This window comes from Brachionichthys hirsutus, chromosome 19 (assembly GCF_040956055.1).
Source record: "Brachionichthys hirsutus isolate HB-005 chromosome 19, CSIRO-AGI_Bhir_v1, whole genome shotgun sequence".
Classification (NCBI taxonomy): Eukaryota; Metazoa; Chordata; class Actinopteri; order Lophiiformes; family Brachionichthyidae; genus Brachionichthys; species Brachionichthys hirsutus.
Window position 1 is genome coordinate 7,125,494 of NC_090915.1, and position 12,042 is coordinate 7,137,535.

Consider the following 12,042-nt stretch of genomic DNA (forward strand, 5'->3'; position numbering starts at 1 on the left):
GAACACACAGGAGGCATTTAGTGGAAGTGGGAGCATCCGGAACTCAGCCGCCCCACATCTCGGCATGAGCAGAGATACTTTCACTCTCCGTAGGACAGGGGAGCATTGTAGGAGGGTGGGGGGGGGGGGGTCCAACAGCTTCACCGGCTTCATCAGCTTCAGTGTGACAGGAACAGGAAGTGGTGAGCTTTCAACGCTACCTGGTAAAACATGAGGCTTGTCTGTTCCTCTCTCTCGGCGCTTCTGATAAATCATCTCAGCCTCTCCGAATACAGATTGATCCGGTTTGGCCATGTCTTCAGTTTAAGAGTGGAAGGAGTATTTTCCACATCCTCGTTGCTGATTGTTTGGAAAAGAGATGATGCAGAACGGTGCCGGGACAGACAAGGGGACGGCAAAGAGAGGAGAGGAACTTAAAATGGTGATAGTGGGAGACGGAGGCTGTGGGAAAACATCACTTTTGATGGTGTATGCTAAAGGTGATTTTCCAGAGGTAAGAAAAACTAACATGCCATGATTTTAAACCCTAAAAAAAACAACATATATTGGAATTTGAATCGCTGGCCAGCGATGTTCTTCCGGTGTTCTCCGATAAAAAATGTTATTCATATAAGGGCAGAAATACGAAAGAATACCTGTATTACAAAATGTCTTTCCTTCCCTTGTGTTCCAAATACAGAAATACGCTCCGTCAGTGTTTGAGAAATATGTGAGCACTATCTCCCTCGGCAGAAAAGAGATAAAGCTCTACCTGTACGACACGGCTGGTAAGAATGTCAGGAAGCAGCTCCGTGTTGAAACCTTTGTGATTCCGCTTACAGGGTCAGTCTCCACCGGATGAAGACCCCCCCCCCCCCCCCCCCCCCCACACACACACAAAGAGATACATGCCAGTTTAGACGTCCTTCCACTGGGCGTACAGTCTTTACTGGACTGTCCTGAAGGACAAAGAGGAAGTGGTAAGGGTCAACGTTGGTGTCACAGCATCATCAGCATTAGCGTTCAGGAAATGACCCGCCGTTGACGTGTTAGTGACAACTAACGCCTTACCAGACCAAGTTTAGATGGGAGTCCGGTTTGATATATCGATTAAAGCTAAATGTACCTTTTTGGCAAACTTCAAAAAAAATTGTTTTAGTGGTATAAAAAGCGAGATACTGATACGACATATTTAATTCTCATGTGAATTAGGGTTTCATGTAATTTTCGGGGGGGGGGGTATCTGACAGAACGCAGTAGCAGATCATCTTCTGTAGAATTACAACAGTGCATCTTACATCATGGAAAAGGAAGCTGCAGCCAGGATGTGGTTCCGTTCATCCGCCCCAGCTCTGTGGTTTTGCTCACCCGCCCCAGCTCTGTAACATAAAGCAGCATATCTTAATGCTCAGACCGTTGCAACAACAAGAACACCCGTCCATTTGATGTCGGGCTGTCCCCTCAGTTCAGTCGCGTGGAAACTTTCAGATTGATCCGCTAACATGTGCATCCCGGTTTCCTTTAGGGCAGGAAGACTACGACAGACTACGGCCTCTCTCGTACCAGGAAGCCAATCTGATTTTAGTCTGTTTCGATGTGACAAACCCCACTAGCTTCGAGAATGTCCTGGTAAAGGTAAGTTAAGGTGTGTTAATGTGTCCAGTTAAACAAACAGAGGCCGTGAAACAAGAATGTTCCAGTTTAACTGGTAAATGATTGTCCAACCGGTCCCTGTGTCGGCTATGATTAACCTGCATGTGGACATTGACCCCTTGCATGCAGGTTTGAGTCGAGTTGTGCTGGAACGTCCTCCACGTGCTCCTTAATAATAGTTTGAATCACATCACAAATGTGATATAAAAAAAAAAGAAGAAGAAGAAACATACAAAGACAGATACTGCTACGTGTAAATGCTATTTTCCCCAGTGGTTCCCTGAGGTGAGACACTTTTGTCAGAACATTCCAGTCATCCTGATCGGGTGCAAGACCGACCTCAGGAAGGACAAAGAGTGCACCAGGAGGCTGAAGGCCACGAACCAGGCTCCTATTACGTACACACAGGTAACGCAGGGATGAGTGCACGTGTCACGTTGCAACTTAACTGACCTTAACTAAAGCACGTTTAAACAAATGAACCAATCTGACCCCTGGTGCAGGGCGAGGAGACCCGGCAGCAGATGAACGCAGAACTCTATCTGGAGTGTTCGGCCAAGTATCAGGAGAACGTGGACGAGGTTTTCAGAGAGGCCGCCAGGAGAGCTGTAGCCTTCAGTCGCAAACAGAGAAACCATGCACGGAAGAAGAAATGCGTCGTTCTGTGAAGTCTAAAGGACAGAAGCCTGAGGACCCGACTGCCATGGTAACGGTATAGCTCTGGTGATGGCTTCATTCATTGGCTACTGGCGTGGAAGACAATTTAGCAAGAAGCTGCAGCCTTGTGGAGACGTTGGACTGGAAATGCTTTATGTTCATATATTTGTGATAGAATGTGTTTTTTTTTTTTTTTTGAAATGGTAGATTTTATATAAACGTTTTCCCATGATGTCTGATCTGGTTTGGGAAGATAACACAATGCCAGACATAAGTTATTTAAAAACAACACATCATGGTACTGTCACTTCAATAGTCCCAAAGACAAATATGAAAACTTTCAAACACCCGAAGGGGATGAGTTAATTTCCAGGACTGCAAAGCAGAGTCAGGATTAGTTTAGGATGGAACTCTTAACTTCACCAACAGCGCCCACTACTGTTGGAAAAACGGATTTAGTATCTATGTCGCAGACTGCCAAGCAGCGCGTTCCCCCCTGACCGGATCTACATTCTACACCGTTCACATGGTGATCTGGATCAGCACCAAAAGGTTCTAGATTGTTCTCGGCATCTTTATACACCAACCATGAAAAGTAAAACTGAATCAGAGTTGATGTGTATTTATAACTGATTCTTGATCCATCCAGCAGGTTTTCTGGAACCCTGCTAACAAAAACACAAATGCCATCAAACATAACCTCCTCGAAGGAGTTAATGGAAGTATCAAAAAAACCCAGCGCTTAAACATTTATGTACTTTGATTATGAAAACAACCATCTCTTAATCGAATGAAGGCAAAAACTGATCGATGAAGATGAAGAAATCCATTTATTTTATTGATCACGGCAGTTCTTACGTACATCATGACATGTAACATTTGGTCTGTGATTTCCACCCCAATAAAAGCAACGTAAATAAATACTGTTAACTCCCTTCATGATTGTGTTGCAGGAAATCACACAACACAATTAACACAAAAAAACACAACACATTTTTGCTGCTACAAGTGGGAGAGGATAAGGCATCAGAAACCCGACACTGGACTCGCCTGCACTTTGACTTAAATGGAAAAAATGAAAAGATGCTCGTGCTGTGGAAACGAATTAGAGCAGTGGCTCCTCCTGCCACCAGGTTTTATTCTATAATCTCACTTTATTTGTTGACTGGTATTAAAAGTATCATAATCCAGCACATTTTACTCACCTTTACAGTAACATTAATAGTATTTGATTATCCTACTTGCGTCACATTTTTTTCCAGTTATCACAAATCCGATGCTTACAAACCGTGACTTTTGAGTCATTGGTGTTGCGAGTGTTATAATCTACTATAATTAGTGTAACGACTGCGTGGCAACACCTTCAACCTAGAGGAGCGGTTACGAGAGTCTGCGTTCTTTCGACGGTAGAGCGGACAGAAACAGTTACGGCTTTGAAAAATTTAAATCCTGAAAATTTGAGGTAATTTCGAGCAGTTTATCTTTTTTGACATGGAAGAACAAAATCTTGGACCGGACAAAAAAAAACAAAAAAAAAAAAAAGAGCGCTGAAGTGAACACTCCTGCTCAGGTCGGGGGGGGGGGGGGGGGGGGCTGGCCCATTGCTACTTCACAGAAGTATGAAGCATGTATGCGACAGACGATCACAGAGACGCCGCCAGACAGGAGGTCTTCAAAAAGGCGAGAGAGATTCCGTCCGTCGATCCTCTTGTAGTTGCATATGTTTTTAACAACGGCTCTCCGACGGCTTCGGACACAAACGCCCAAACTAAAAACAGTCATTCACGTACAAGCCCAACAGAGTTCGTCTACCGGGCAAACGCACAACGGCTCGCTGCGGTCGAGCGTGCGAAGGGAACGTCAAAACGTCCCCGACGAGTCACTGGGAAGCTGCAGCCTCTGGGCCGGATGCTGCCGACAAAGACTAAACTAAAAACTGAGGTTTTATGCGTCAGTTTGTGCGTGTTGCTTCAGAACGACTGGTTGTTGGTGAGAATCCGAGGCGTCGGGCAGGGTTTCGGTGTCAGTCGCTCTTCTGCACCTTGCCCTGGTTTTTCTGAATCTTTTGGTGGACGACTTTTAACGTGGTGAGAGTGTTTCCCAGGAACAGGACGAGAAATGTCAGTGCCAGCATGAACACCTGACAGGGAACACAAATCAATAACGAGAAACAGGCTTTTAGTACTAAATGCAGCTGCGAGCAAATGCGATCTGAAAAGTTGAATCGATCAATCTGCACAACCTGCAAGCCAAACGCATCAGGAAACCTCACGTTCACTAAAACACTGGTTTGATACGGAGTCAAAACCTCGACTTTAAAGCAAACTAATCCGGCCAAGCGACCCCCCCCCCCCCCAATACGATCCATACCTGCCACTCCTTACAGTCCTCGCGTCCCGCCAGACGAAACAGGGTCACCGAGTTGTACAGCTGCCAAAACTGCAAAGGAAGGGAAGGGAAGGCGTTATCTCTCATGACAGCGTCGCACAAAGCAGATCACTCTGGTGTGTGTTTGTGTTTGTGTGTGTGTGTGTGTGTGTGTGTGTGTGTGTGTGTGTGTGTGTGCGTGCGCTCTGTTAATGCCGTTAACAGTTCAGAACTACGAGCCCTGGAATCGTGAAACTTTGACAATCGGGCTTCAACGCCGTAGAGAAATAAAGAAAACGTTTTTAATGTTTTGACTTACATGTCCAAAAAAGAGAAATGGCAAGAGGAAAGTGAGGCCTCTCCACATCCAGGACTGAAATCCCTCTGCAGACAGAAACGAGAGAGAACCACCATGACAGATCGCTGCTCCGTCGTTACGCAGCCTCCTCTGACCAGCTTGATCTCAGAGGTGTCCCTCACCTTTACTCCATTTCTTTATTTTTAAAAAGACAGATGGCTCAGGGCCTCAAAGGCTTGCACCATAAATAGCGTACGACATACCCACTGTGAGGTCCAGCTGGTTCCTCTCTCCCAAAGCCCGAAGCCGGTACAAGCAGCCGCTCTGGTAGTAATACTGGAGGAACTGAACGAAGCCTGGCGACAGAAAGGACGGCAGAAAGACAGATCAGCGGCCGCGGGCCTCAAAAACAAAAATCCATATTCCAGTTTCAACATTTGGCTTGTCCAGAATCCCCTTCAGTCACCCGCCTGCCTGCATGCTAGATGCTACATCAGGCATGGGCAAACCCAGGCCCGCGGGCCATATGCGGCCCGTTGGGCTATTTAATCCGGCCCGCCGAACTTGTCCAAATGATATCATTAAATAAAATTGTATTATAATTAAACCTATTTCATTTGACCTTTTCCCTGTAGTGCTACCTGTAAAATGCCAAATCCTTTCATGTAATGGCTTTTACACATCATTTATATTAGCTCACACAAATACTCCATCCATCTGTTCCTCGCCCGGCCCCTCTATCAAATTTTAGAACCCATTGTGGCCCGCGAGTCAAAAAGTTTGCCCACCCCTGTGCTACATGCTAGCCAATTCTAATGCATTTCCGTCAGGTTCCGACATTTAAGGCTCATTACGGGTTCATCGACTTTAATGTCACGGCTTCAGCTTCCTTTTCCATTTTAGCGCTGAAGTCACTGATGAAGTGAATTATCATCAATACGAGTGGATCCGACATCAGAGGAAAATGTAATAACAGAGATCAAAGCTCGACTCAAGTCTGATCAGAATAGGGAAAGTTCTCTCTCACCGTGAGCTGAACTCCATTAGTGATTTTGAAGCCTCAACATATTTACTTACTTTGATATATGGAGAAAGCAAGAAACTGGCTCCTGAACCGCTGATACATCGCCCCCTCTGGCCTGTAAATAGAGAAGGTAAAAACAAAGAGGGGCGGAAGGGCAACCGCGATAAGCCGGTTGTTGACGTGCAACTTCACACGAGCCTGCGGGACAGGAGTGTCCTGAAAATATTGGTTTTATTTGTATTTGTATTGTTAAATGTCGAAGATTTACGTACCAAGGACTTTCAACGGAAACAAGACCGCAAGGGCTTTTTTGAAATGCTCCTCTTAGACAGGATGTTTGACTGTACTTGTACTGTAATACACGCTACTGTGTGACTGTACTTGTACTCTAACATTCCATCTAATAAATATATTCATCATAATCATCAAACAAAAGACAAACTCACCAGGTAAGCATCACCCCTGAGAGGAAGGTGGACACGTAATGGTGCGACACCCACCAACCTTTGATCCTGAAAAGTGTGAGCGCGCACAGGAGGGGGGATGAGCACCGTCCCCGGAACACAAACATGACGTTAGATTTAGAAAAGGAAAGCAACAACCTGGAGCCGTTGCTCATCAGAATGCTTTCCCTTATGGTCAGCGTGCAGTAATACCACACCAGCAGGAAGTTGAAGATCTCATCGGTGACTCTAGAAAAAGAAAAACAAAAAGACATGAGCGCCACTTTAAGGTTACAGACAATCACAAGTTGCGTTTTCTCACCGGCAGTTGAGAAAGAAGAGGCAGGTTATCGCTCCAAACATCAGGATGATCGTCATGTAAAGCTTGAACTTCTCGTACTCGTCTTTGTAAGCGAACCTGCGGAGAACAAAGGGAAGGTGAGCCGAGAAGCGAACCTCCGCGTCCGCAGAAGCTCGGGCCCGGCGCGTTTCCCGTACTTCGCTTGGTTGCTGAGGAGCGTTACGTTCACGTTGCCCAGCACCAGATTCAGGTAGAGCCTGAAAAACACAAAACACTTCAGTGTGAAGCTCGCCGTCGCTAACCAGCGGACCGTCACGGGGGGGGGGGGGGGCACCGACCCGTTCTTCTTTGGCAGATATGCTTCCATATCAAAGAAGACATTTTCCTTGTCTTTGATTTGCGTCTCGATCTCCATCATCAGGTCCAGTTCTTTCTTCTCGCACGTTCGCGCACATCTGAGAAGACGAGTGAAGACGCGGAGATGATCTCGCTTTCTACGGCTCGAAAGAACCCAGAGGCACCCGGGCCCGATCGGAGAACCCTCACCTGGTCAAGCTGTGCCGCAGGTCTTTCAGGCACTTCCTCTGCTTGCCGATGGCGCCGCTACACGTCGCCTGAAGGTTTGTGAGCTCGTCCAGTTTTTGTCTGTAGATTCTGTGCGTTTCCTGGTGATCGAATAAACACACAGAGCGAGCGTGGACGATTTACTGACGTCAAGACGGGAAAGTAAGACATACTGAAGGACCGAAGCGTGACGATAGCTGATGGATATGAAGAAAATGCTTCTATTCCTCTGAACACACTTTATCAGAACAGAGATGATCCACCACGTTTCAGAACAGAGTCTCTATTCAGGAAGAAGTGTAAAGTGTTCCCTCTGTGGAAGTTGTGTTTAAAGCCCCCCGTCAGGACACTGGATTATGTTGCGTCATTTTTTCCACATTAAACACAACTAGTTCCACTTCTGTTGTTGTTCCAGGGCCGGCTAGTTCCGGCAATCTGTCCACAGCAATAAGTAGCGCAACGGTATTTACATCGATAAGTGCATGTTAGCCTAGCTGCTCATTAGCCGCATAACATAGCAACTTAAGCACCTGCCGCTAATGCTAGCGGCTACATCGGAAGTTATGGTGAATTTTAAAAAGATACATTTCTGAGAACAAACTCTGCATCGCTCATAAGTCGTATTTCTGCCTGGATGCTACGTTTACAGCCAATAGCAGAATGAATGGCGAATAGCGGCTCAAGCTATCCGCTACAAGCTACAAGCTACACCAGCCGTCCACCGGCGATGACGCGCTCGTCGTTGTCTTTTCTGTCACCTGCAATTGTCGGTATTCCTCGTCGATTTCATCCCAATCGGTCTGAAACTTCGGTTTGGCCATCGTGGCACTTTAGCTCTTCCAGCGGCGAGGACGGCTTCACCGGATTCCACGCCGACTGTCCGCTCGGACGCCTTTTTAACTGGACCGCACGGCGCATGCGCACATAGAACGCATGGGTCGCGAAATTACGAATCCTACTATGGCAACGGCCAACCAATGATCACTCGGCGTAGCTACATCTGACCAACCCACCCAACCATGTGTTAGCCAATCAAAAGCGCAGAAGGATGGGCTTCGCCTTCGCCGTAGTATGACTCGAAGATTAATGTCTGGCCACTATCAAGCGGCTCAATGTCAAAGAAACCTTCATTTCAAATTCTGACAAAAGAAAAAAACAACAAAGAAACACATGTATAAAGCTTCAGTCGCACTTTGGACACATCATTAGCTTTAAAAAAAAAAAAAACTCCATATTTTATAACGGACTAATTACAATACAGTATACTATTCCGTCGCTAGGATACAACGAAAAGGTCTTCCCCTGGATGCGCAACAGCAAACAGTTTTATTTTATTCTAACCTTCATTACATAATCCGGTAACCTCGCTGCTTGTCCCGAGTTTACAAGTGGACTCGAAAACAACACCGAGGCGAAGGTACAACTACTTTACTTTGAATGAGTGTTTTACATTTACTTTGGAAGTTGTTGTTCGGCAGCTATGAAAGCGAATCATGTATTAGCCTAGCGTTTGCTTTCTTGATATTTACACAAGAACAACAGATTACATCATGTTACGTCTAAACCGATCTGAATCCTTCGTTTTATGTTGTTTCTGTTTCAGGACATCTATCAGAGCGTCTGTCGCCATGTCACTTATTAAACTGTCAAAAAAAAAGCCGGCGACATCCTCAGACAGCAAATCGCAGAGCGTACGACTGCACGCCGTTTATTCACCCGATGGAAACGAATACCGCGGAGAGTGGAAGGACAAGAAGAAGCACGGTGAGACGGCCGGGACGTTTGTGAAGCACAATGTAACTCGTGCGTAGACATCTCTCATGTCCTTTGACGTCTCGCTGTCAAACAGCAACCACCTCGCACCGAAGGTTTTGCTTTGTTGTTTTTTAAAGGGAAGGGGATTCAGGTTTTTAAGAAGTCTGGTGCCATTTACGATGGAGAGTGGGAACATGGAAAACCGGACGGGTTCGGCACCTACAGCGTGCTGCTCCCGGGCACGAAGCAACACGTAATCAAGTACCGCGGCCTTTGGACGAAGGGAAAGAAGCACGTATGCATTTGAAAGTTATACACGAAAATATGAAATTGTTACCCATATGTACACGAATGCGTTTTGATGGATCTTTTATCTTTCCAGGGTAACGGGACATTCTATTACGATAACTCGTCATTTTATGAGGGGGAGTGGAATGAGAATAACCGGAGCGGCTGGGGGGAAATGCATTACGAGAGTGGAGACATCTACGAGGGCGAGTGGGAGAATGATAAAAGGCACGGACAGGGCGCCCTTCAGTTTGGTAAGAGACCTTTATGCTCAATTTGATGTCAAACAGATAGAATTCCTGGGATAAGACGGCAAACTTTACAATTTTATCCCCCCCTCCTTCCTTGTGCCCAAGTGGATGGAAACTGGTACGAAGGCTTCTGGCGAGACGGGAAGAAGAACGGCGCCGGAAAGTTCTACCATTCCGACAAAGGCCAGCTTTACGAAGGCGTTTGGGAGGATGGAAACGCAAAATGCGGGACCATGTCTGATTTCAAGAGAGACGAAGCGAGAACACCAACCAAACACCCGATCCCAGAGGTACAAGTATTCCGTCAGCACTTATCAGACGATACTAAATAAATAACCCACGGCACGCCATTCACCGTGGATGTCTCCTCTCCAGCTGCACCTGGTGGACGGGGAGATGGTTTTAAGGGAAGCCCAGTCACCCTACCTCGATCAGTGTTGAGGAACAATATCCGGACGATCAACAAGTTTCCACCTCGATACGCTCGCCGAGAATGAAGAAAGAAGGAATAAAGAAACACGATGATGCTGTTCCGCCAGAGTATTCACACCCACATAAGCAAACGGAATAAATTGGAACCGACGGCCAGGTATTTTCCACATTTAGCCAAATGACAGGTGGGATAGGCTCCGTCAACCCCGAAAAGCACAAGCGGTTATGGGTAATTAACTATTGATGGGTAAATGGAATAGTCTGCTTTGTTTCTCTAAAAGTGTAATAAAAATCATTCTCTCCTCACAGCAGAACGGTTCCAGGCTCGATTCCTTTCCGTGCGCGCGGGTTCTCCGGCAGCAGACAGAACCGACTCCCGTCGTCTGTTTCCAAAGTCTCGGTTTGACTCGAGCAGAGAGAGATTTAGTCAAACGGTTATTCCAATTTATTTGTTAAATTCTGACTCAAAAAGTGTTCTTGAATAATTCTAAACGGCGAGAAAGTCTACGAACGGCCGCCATTACAACGAAGGGTTAAACACTTCTCATTTACAAAGCAGAACACGTTCCTCGGTATTAACGGCGTTCAACGACAGACGCCACGATAATCAATAATCACAGTTACAACGCTTCACATTTCGGGTAACATGCATCGTGGCAGATCCGTGGTCGAAGTCGCTTCCTCGTCGGAAACACAAAAGTACGCTTCACGACAAAAAAAAAAAAGCCGAGACCGGCGTTCCCGCGGAACAAACTGCAGCCGGGCTCGGCTCGGGAAAACGCCAGAACATCGCCGCAGACGCGCGTCTACGGGAAATGCGAGCTCGGAGACGGCAGGATTGACGGCTCCCCCCTGTTGTCCAGCTCATTCTGTAATCTGGTGAGATTAGACAACTCCTCCAGCTCCTGAAACTGCCTGTCAGTCTTGTGGCTGACCAAGGAGCGGTAGAAATGCACAGCGAAGACGATGAACACCAGACCGAAGGGCACCATGATGGAGGTGGAGGTGATGGCGGCCGCCACGCCGGGCGACATCGTCTCGTTGCTGGACTTGTTTGTTTGCTTGATGGGCAGAAACTTGACCCAGCAGAGCAGAACCACCTCGGCCAGGAAGAGCAGGGTCCCGATCACCGTGGAGAAGGCCCACGCCAGCTCGATGTGCCGGTGCATCCTCTCGTGGGGGGACTCCTGCACCGAGTTGATGTTGTGCACGTTGCTGACGGCTTCGATGTTCGGCAGAATGCAGGTGCTGACCATCAGCGCGAACAGGTGCACGGCGACCAGCACGGTCGTGCACGCGCTGAAGGCGATGAGGAGAGCCGGCGGGTACGGGTAGCTGTTGTCCAGCTGCACCTCCACCATGGCCACCTGGGAGGGGGAACAGGAAGCCAGTTACAGGAAGCCGGTTACAGGAAGAGGACCAGTTCAGGGCGGCCGTTATTACCATAGCGAAGCCGGAAAGCAGGGCCGACGTGCGGCTGGAAGCCTTGAGTTTAGCCCGGCTCAGATAGAGCTTCCTCCAGGACAGCGCCTGCAGGGAATGCTCGTTCAGGCTCATGCTGCGCCTCTTTGACGCAGAGCTGCGCCTCTTTAACGCAGAGCTGCGCTTCTCTGCCGCAGCCCCGCTGCTTCCGTCCGTCCTGTCCGGGAAACGCGGCAGAAACAATCTATCCGCATGCCAACGGCGTTCACCTGCGAACCAGCGGCGAGCCTCGCCAGCCGACGGGGAGTGCGTGCGGGAGTGCGTGCGGAAGCGCGTCGAGCCGCCAACCCCGCACCTTCCGCTACCCAGAAGTCCGCGCGGTACATCCGGTAGCTGTGGGGGTTGGAGATGATCAATAATCAACACTGGATTAACGCAGAATGTAATCTGCACTATCCAATCCATGACGTCGGCTGCAAAGAGTCGATTATTTTATACTCGCACCGCGTCGCGCACGTCACGCACAGGATGATTTGTGTCAGAATGAATGAAAGTGTATTTTTTTTCAATAAAGGTAATTATTTTTCTAATGAACGGACTGCTTGTAA

At 47.6% G+C, this 12,042-nt stretch overlaps 4 protein-coding genes across 4 annotated transcripts; 2 read left to right on the forward strand and 2 right to left on the reverse strand.

The window, feature by feature from the left end:
• The first annotated feature begins 280 nt into the window (after positions 1–280).
• rhof (ras homolog family member F) lies at positions 281–3,753 on the forward strand. Its single transcript, XM_068753367.1, has 5 exons — positions 281–493; positions 680–767; positions 1,505–1,614; positions 1,906–2,040; positions 2,136–3,753. Exons 1-5 carry the CDS (start codon positions 359–361, stop codon positions 2,298–2,300), a joined length of 633 nt encoding a protein of 210 aa, XP_068609468.1. The 5' UTR covers positions 281–358; the 3' UTR covers positions 2,301–3,753.
• Positions 3,754–3,891: 138 nt separating this feature from the next.
• Positions 3,892–8,107, reverse strand: tmem120b (transmembrane protein 120B). Its single transcript, XM_068752821.1, has 12 exons — positions 8,045–8,107; positions 7,269–7,387; positions 7,061–7,177; positions 6,920–6,979; positions 6,744–6,839; positions 6,581–6,670; positions 6,425–6,490; positions 6,032–6,093; positions 5,218–5,310; positions 4,976–5,040; positions 4,660–4,728; positions 3,892–4,429 (listed from the first exon to the last, which is right to left on the reverse strand). The coding sequence occupies exons 1-12, from the start codon at positions 8,105–8,107 to the stop codon at positions 4,313–4,315; spliced, it is 1,017 nt and encodes a 338-aa protein (XP_068608922.1). The 3' UTR covers positions 3,892–4,312.
• A 562-nt stretch (positions 8,108–8,669) lies between these two features.
• On the forward strand, positions 8,670–10,289 carry morn3 (MORN repeat containing 3). Its single transcript, XM_068753276.1, has 6 exons — positions 8,670–8,703; positions 8,890–9,050; positions 9,179–9,336; positions 9,424–9,583; positions 9,686–9,870; positions 9,956–10,289. The coding sequence occupies exons 2-6, from the start codon at positions 8,915–8,917 to the stop codon at positions 10,019–10,021; spliced, it is 705 nt and encodes a 234-aa protein (XP_068609377.1). The 5' UTR covers positions 8,670–8,703; positions 8,890–8,914; the 3' UTR covers positions 10,022–10,289.
• Positions 10,290–10,425: 136 nt separating this feature from the next.
• orai1b (ORAI calcium release-activated calcium modulator 1b) lies at positions 10,426–11,569 on the reverse strand. Its single transcript, XM_068752999.1, has 2 exons — positions 11,456–11,569; positions 10,426–11,379 (listed from the first exon to the last, which is right to left on the reverse strand). Exons 1-2 carry the CDS (start codon positions 11,567–11,569, stop codon positions 10,819–10,821), a joined length of 675 nt encoding a protein of 224 aa, XP_068609100.1. The 3' UTR covers positions 10,426–10,818.
• Between the last annotated feature and the right edge of the window lie 473 nt (positions 11,570–12,042).

Excerpts from the sequence above, each read along its gene's own strand:
- rhof (XM_068753367.1), top strand. The coding sequence starts at position 359 with ATGATGCAGAACGGTGCCGGGACAGACAAGGGGACGGCAAAGAGAGGA. Across the intron at positions 494-679 it reads CTAAAGGTGATTTTCCAGAG|AAATACGCTCCGTCAGTGTT; the intron begins GTAAGAAAAACT and ends TTCCAAATACAG. Across the intron at positions 2,041-2,135 it reads CTCCTATTACGTACACACAG|GGCGAGGAGACCCGGCAGCA; the intron begins GTAACGCAGGGA and ends CCCCTGGTGCAG.
- tmem120b (XM_068752821.1), bottom strand. The coding sequence starts at position 8,107 with ATGGCCAAACCGAAGTTTCAGACCGATTGGGATGAAATCGACGAGGAA. Across the intron at positions 5,311-6,031 it reads TGCTTTCTCCATATATCAAA|GCTTCGTTCAGTTCCTCCAG; the intron begins GTAAGTAAATAT and ends TTCTGTCGCCAG. Across the intron at positions 4,430-4,659 it reads AGGACTGTAAGGAGTGGCAG|GTGTTCATGCTGGCACTGAC; the intron begins GTATGGATCGTA and ends GTTCCCTGTCAG.
- morn3 (XM_068753276.1), top strand. The coding sequence starts at position 8,915 with ATGTCACTTATTAAACTGTCAAAAAAAAAGCCGGCGACATCCTCAGAC. Across the intron at positions 9,051-9,178 it reads GAAGGACAAGAAGAAGCACG|GGAAGGGGATTCAGGTTTTT; the intron begins GTGAGACGGCCG and ends TGTTTTTTAAAG. Across the intron at positions 9,584-9,685 it reads ACAGGGCGCCCTTCAGTTTG|TGGATGGAAACTGGTACGAA; the intron begins GTAAGAGACCTT and ends CTTGTGCCCAAG.
- orai1b (XM_068752999.1), bottom strand. The coding sequence starts at position 11,569 with ATGAGCCTGAACGAGCATTCCCTGCAGGCGCTGTCCTGGAGGAAGCTC. Across the intron at positions 11,380-11,455 it reads TGCTTTCCGGCTTCGCTATG|GTGGCCATGGTGGAGGTGCA; the intron begins GTAATAACGGCC and ends TCCCCCTCCCAG.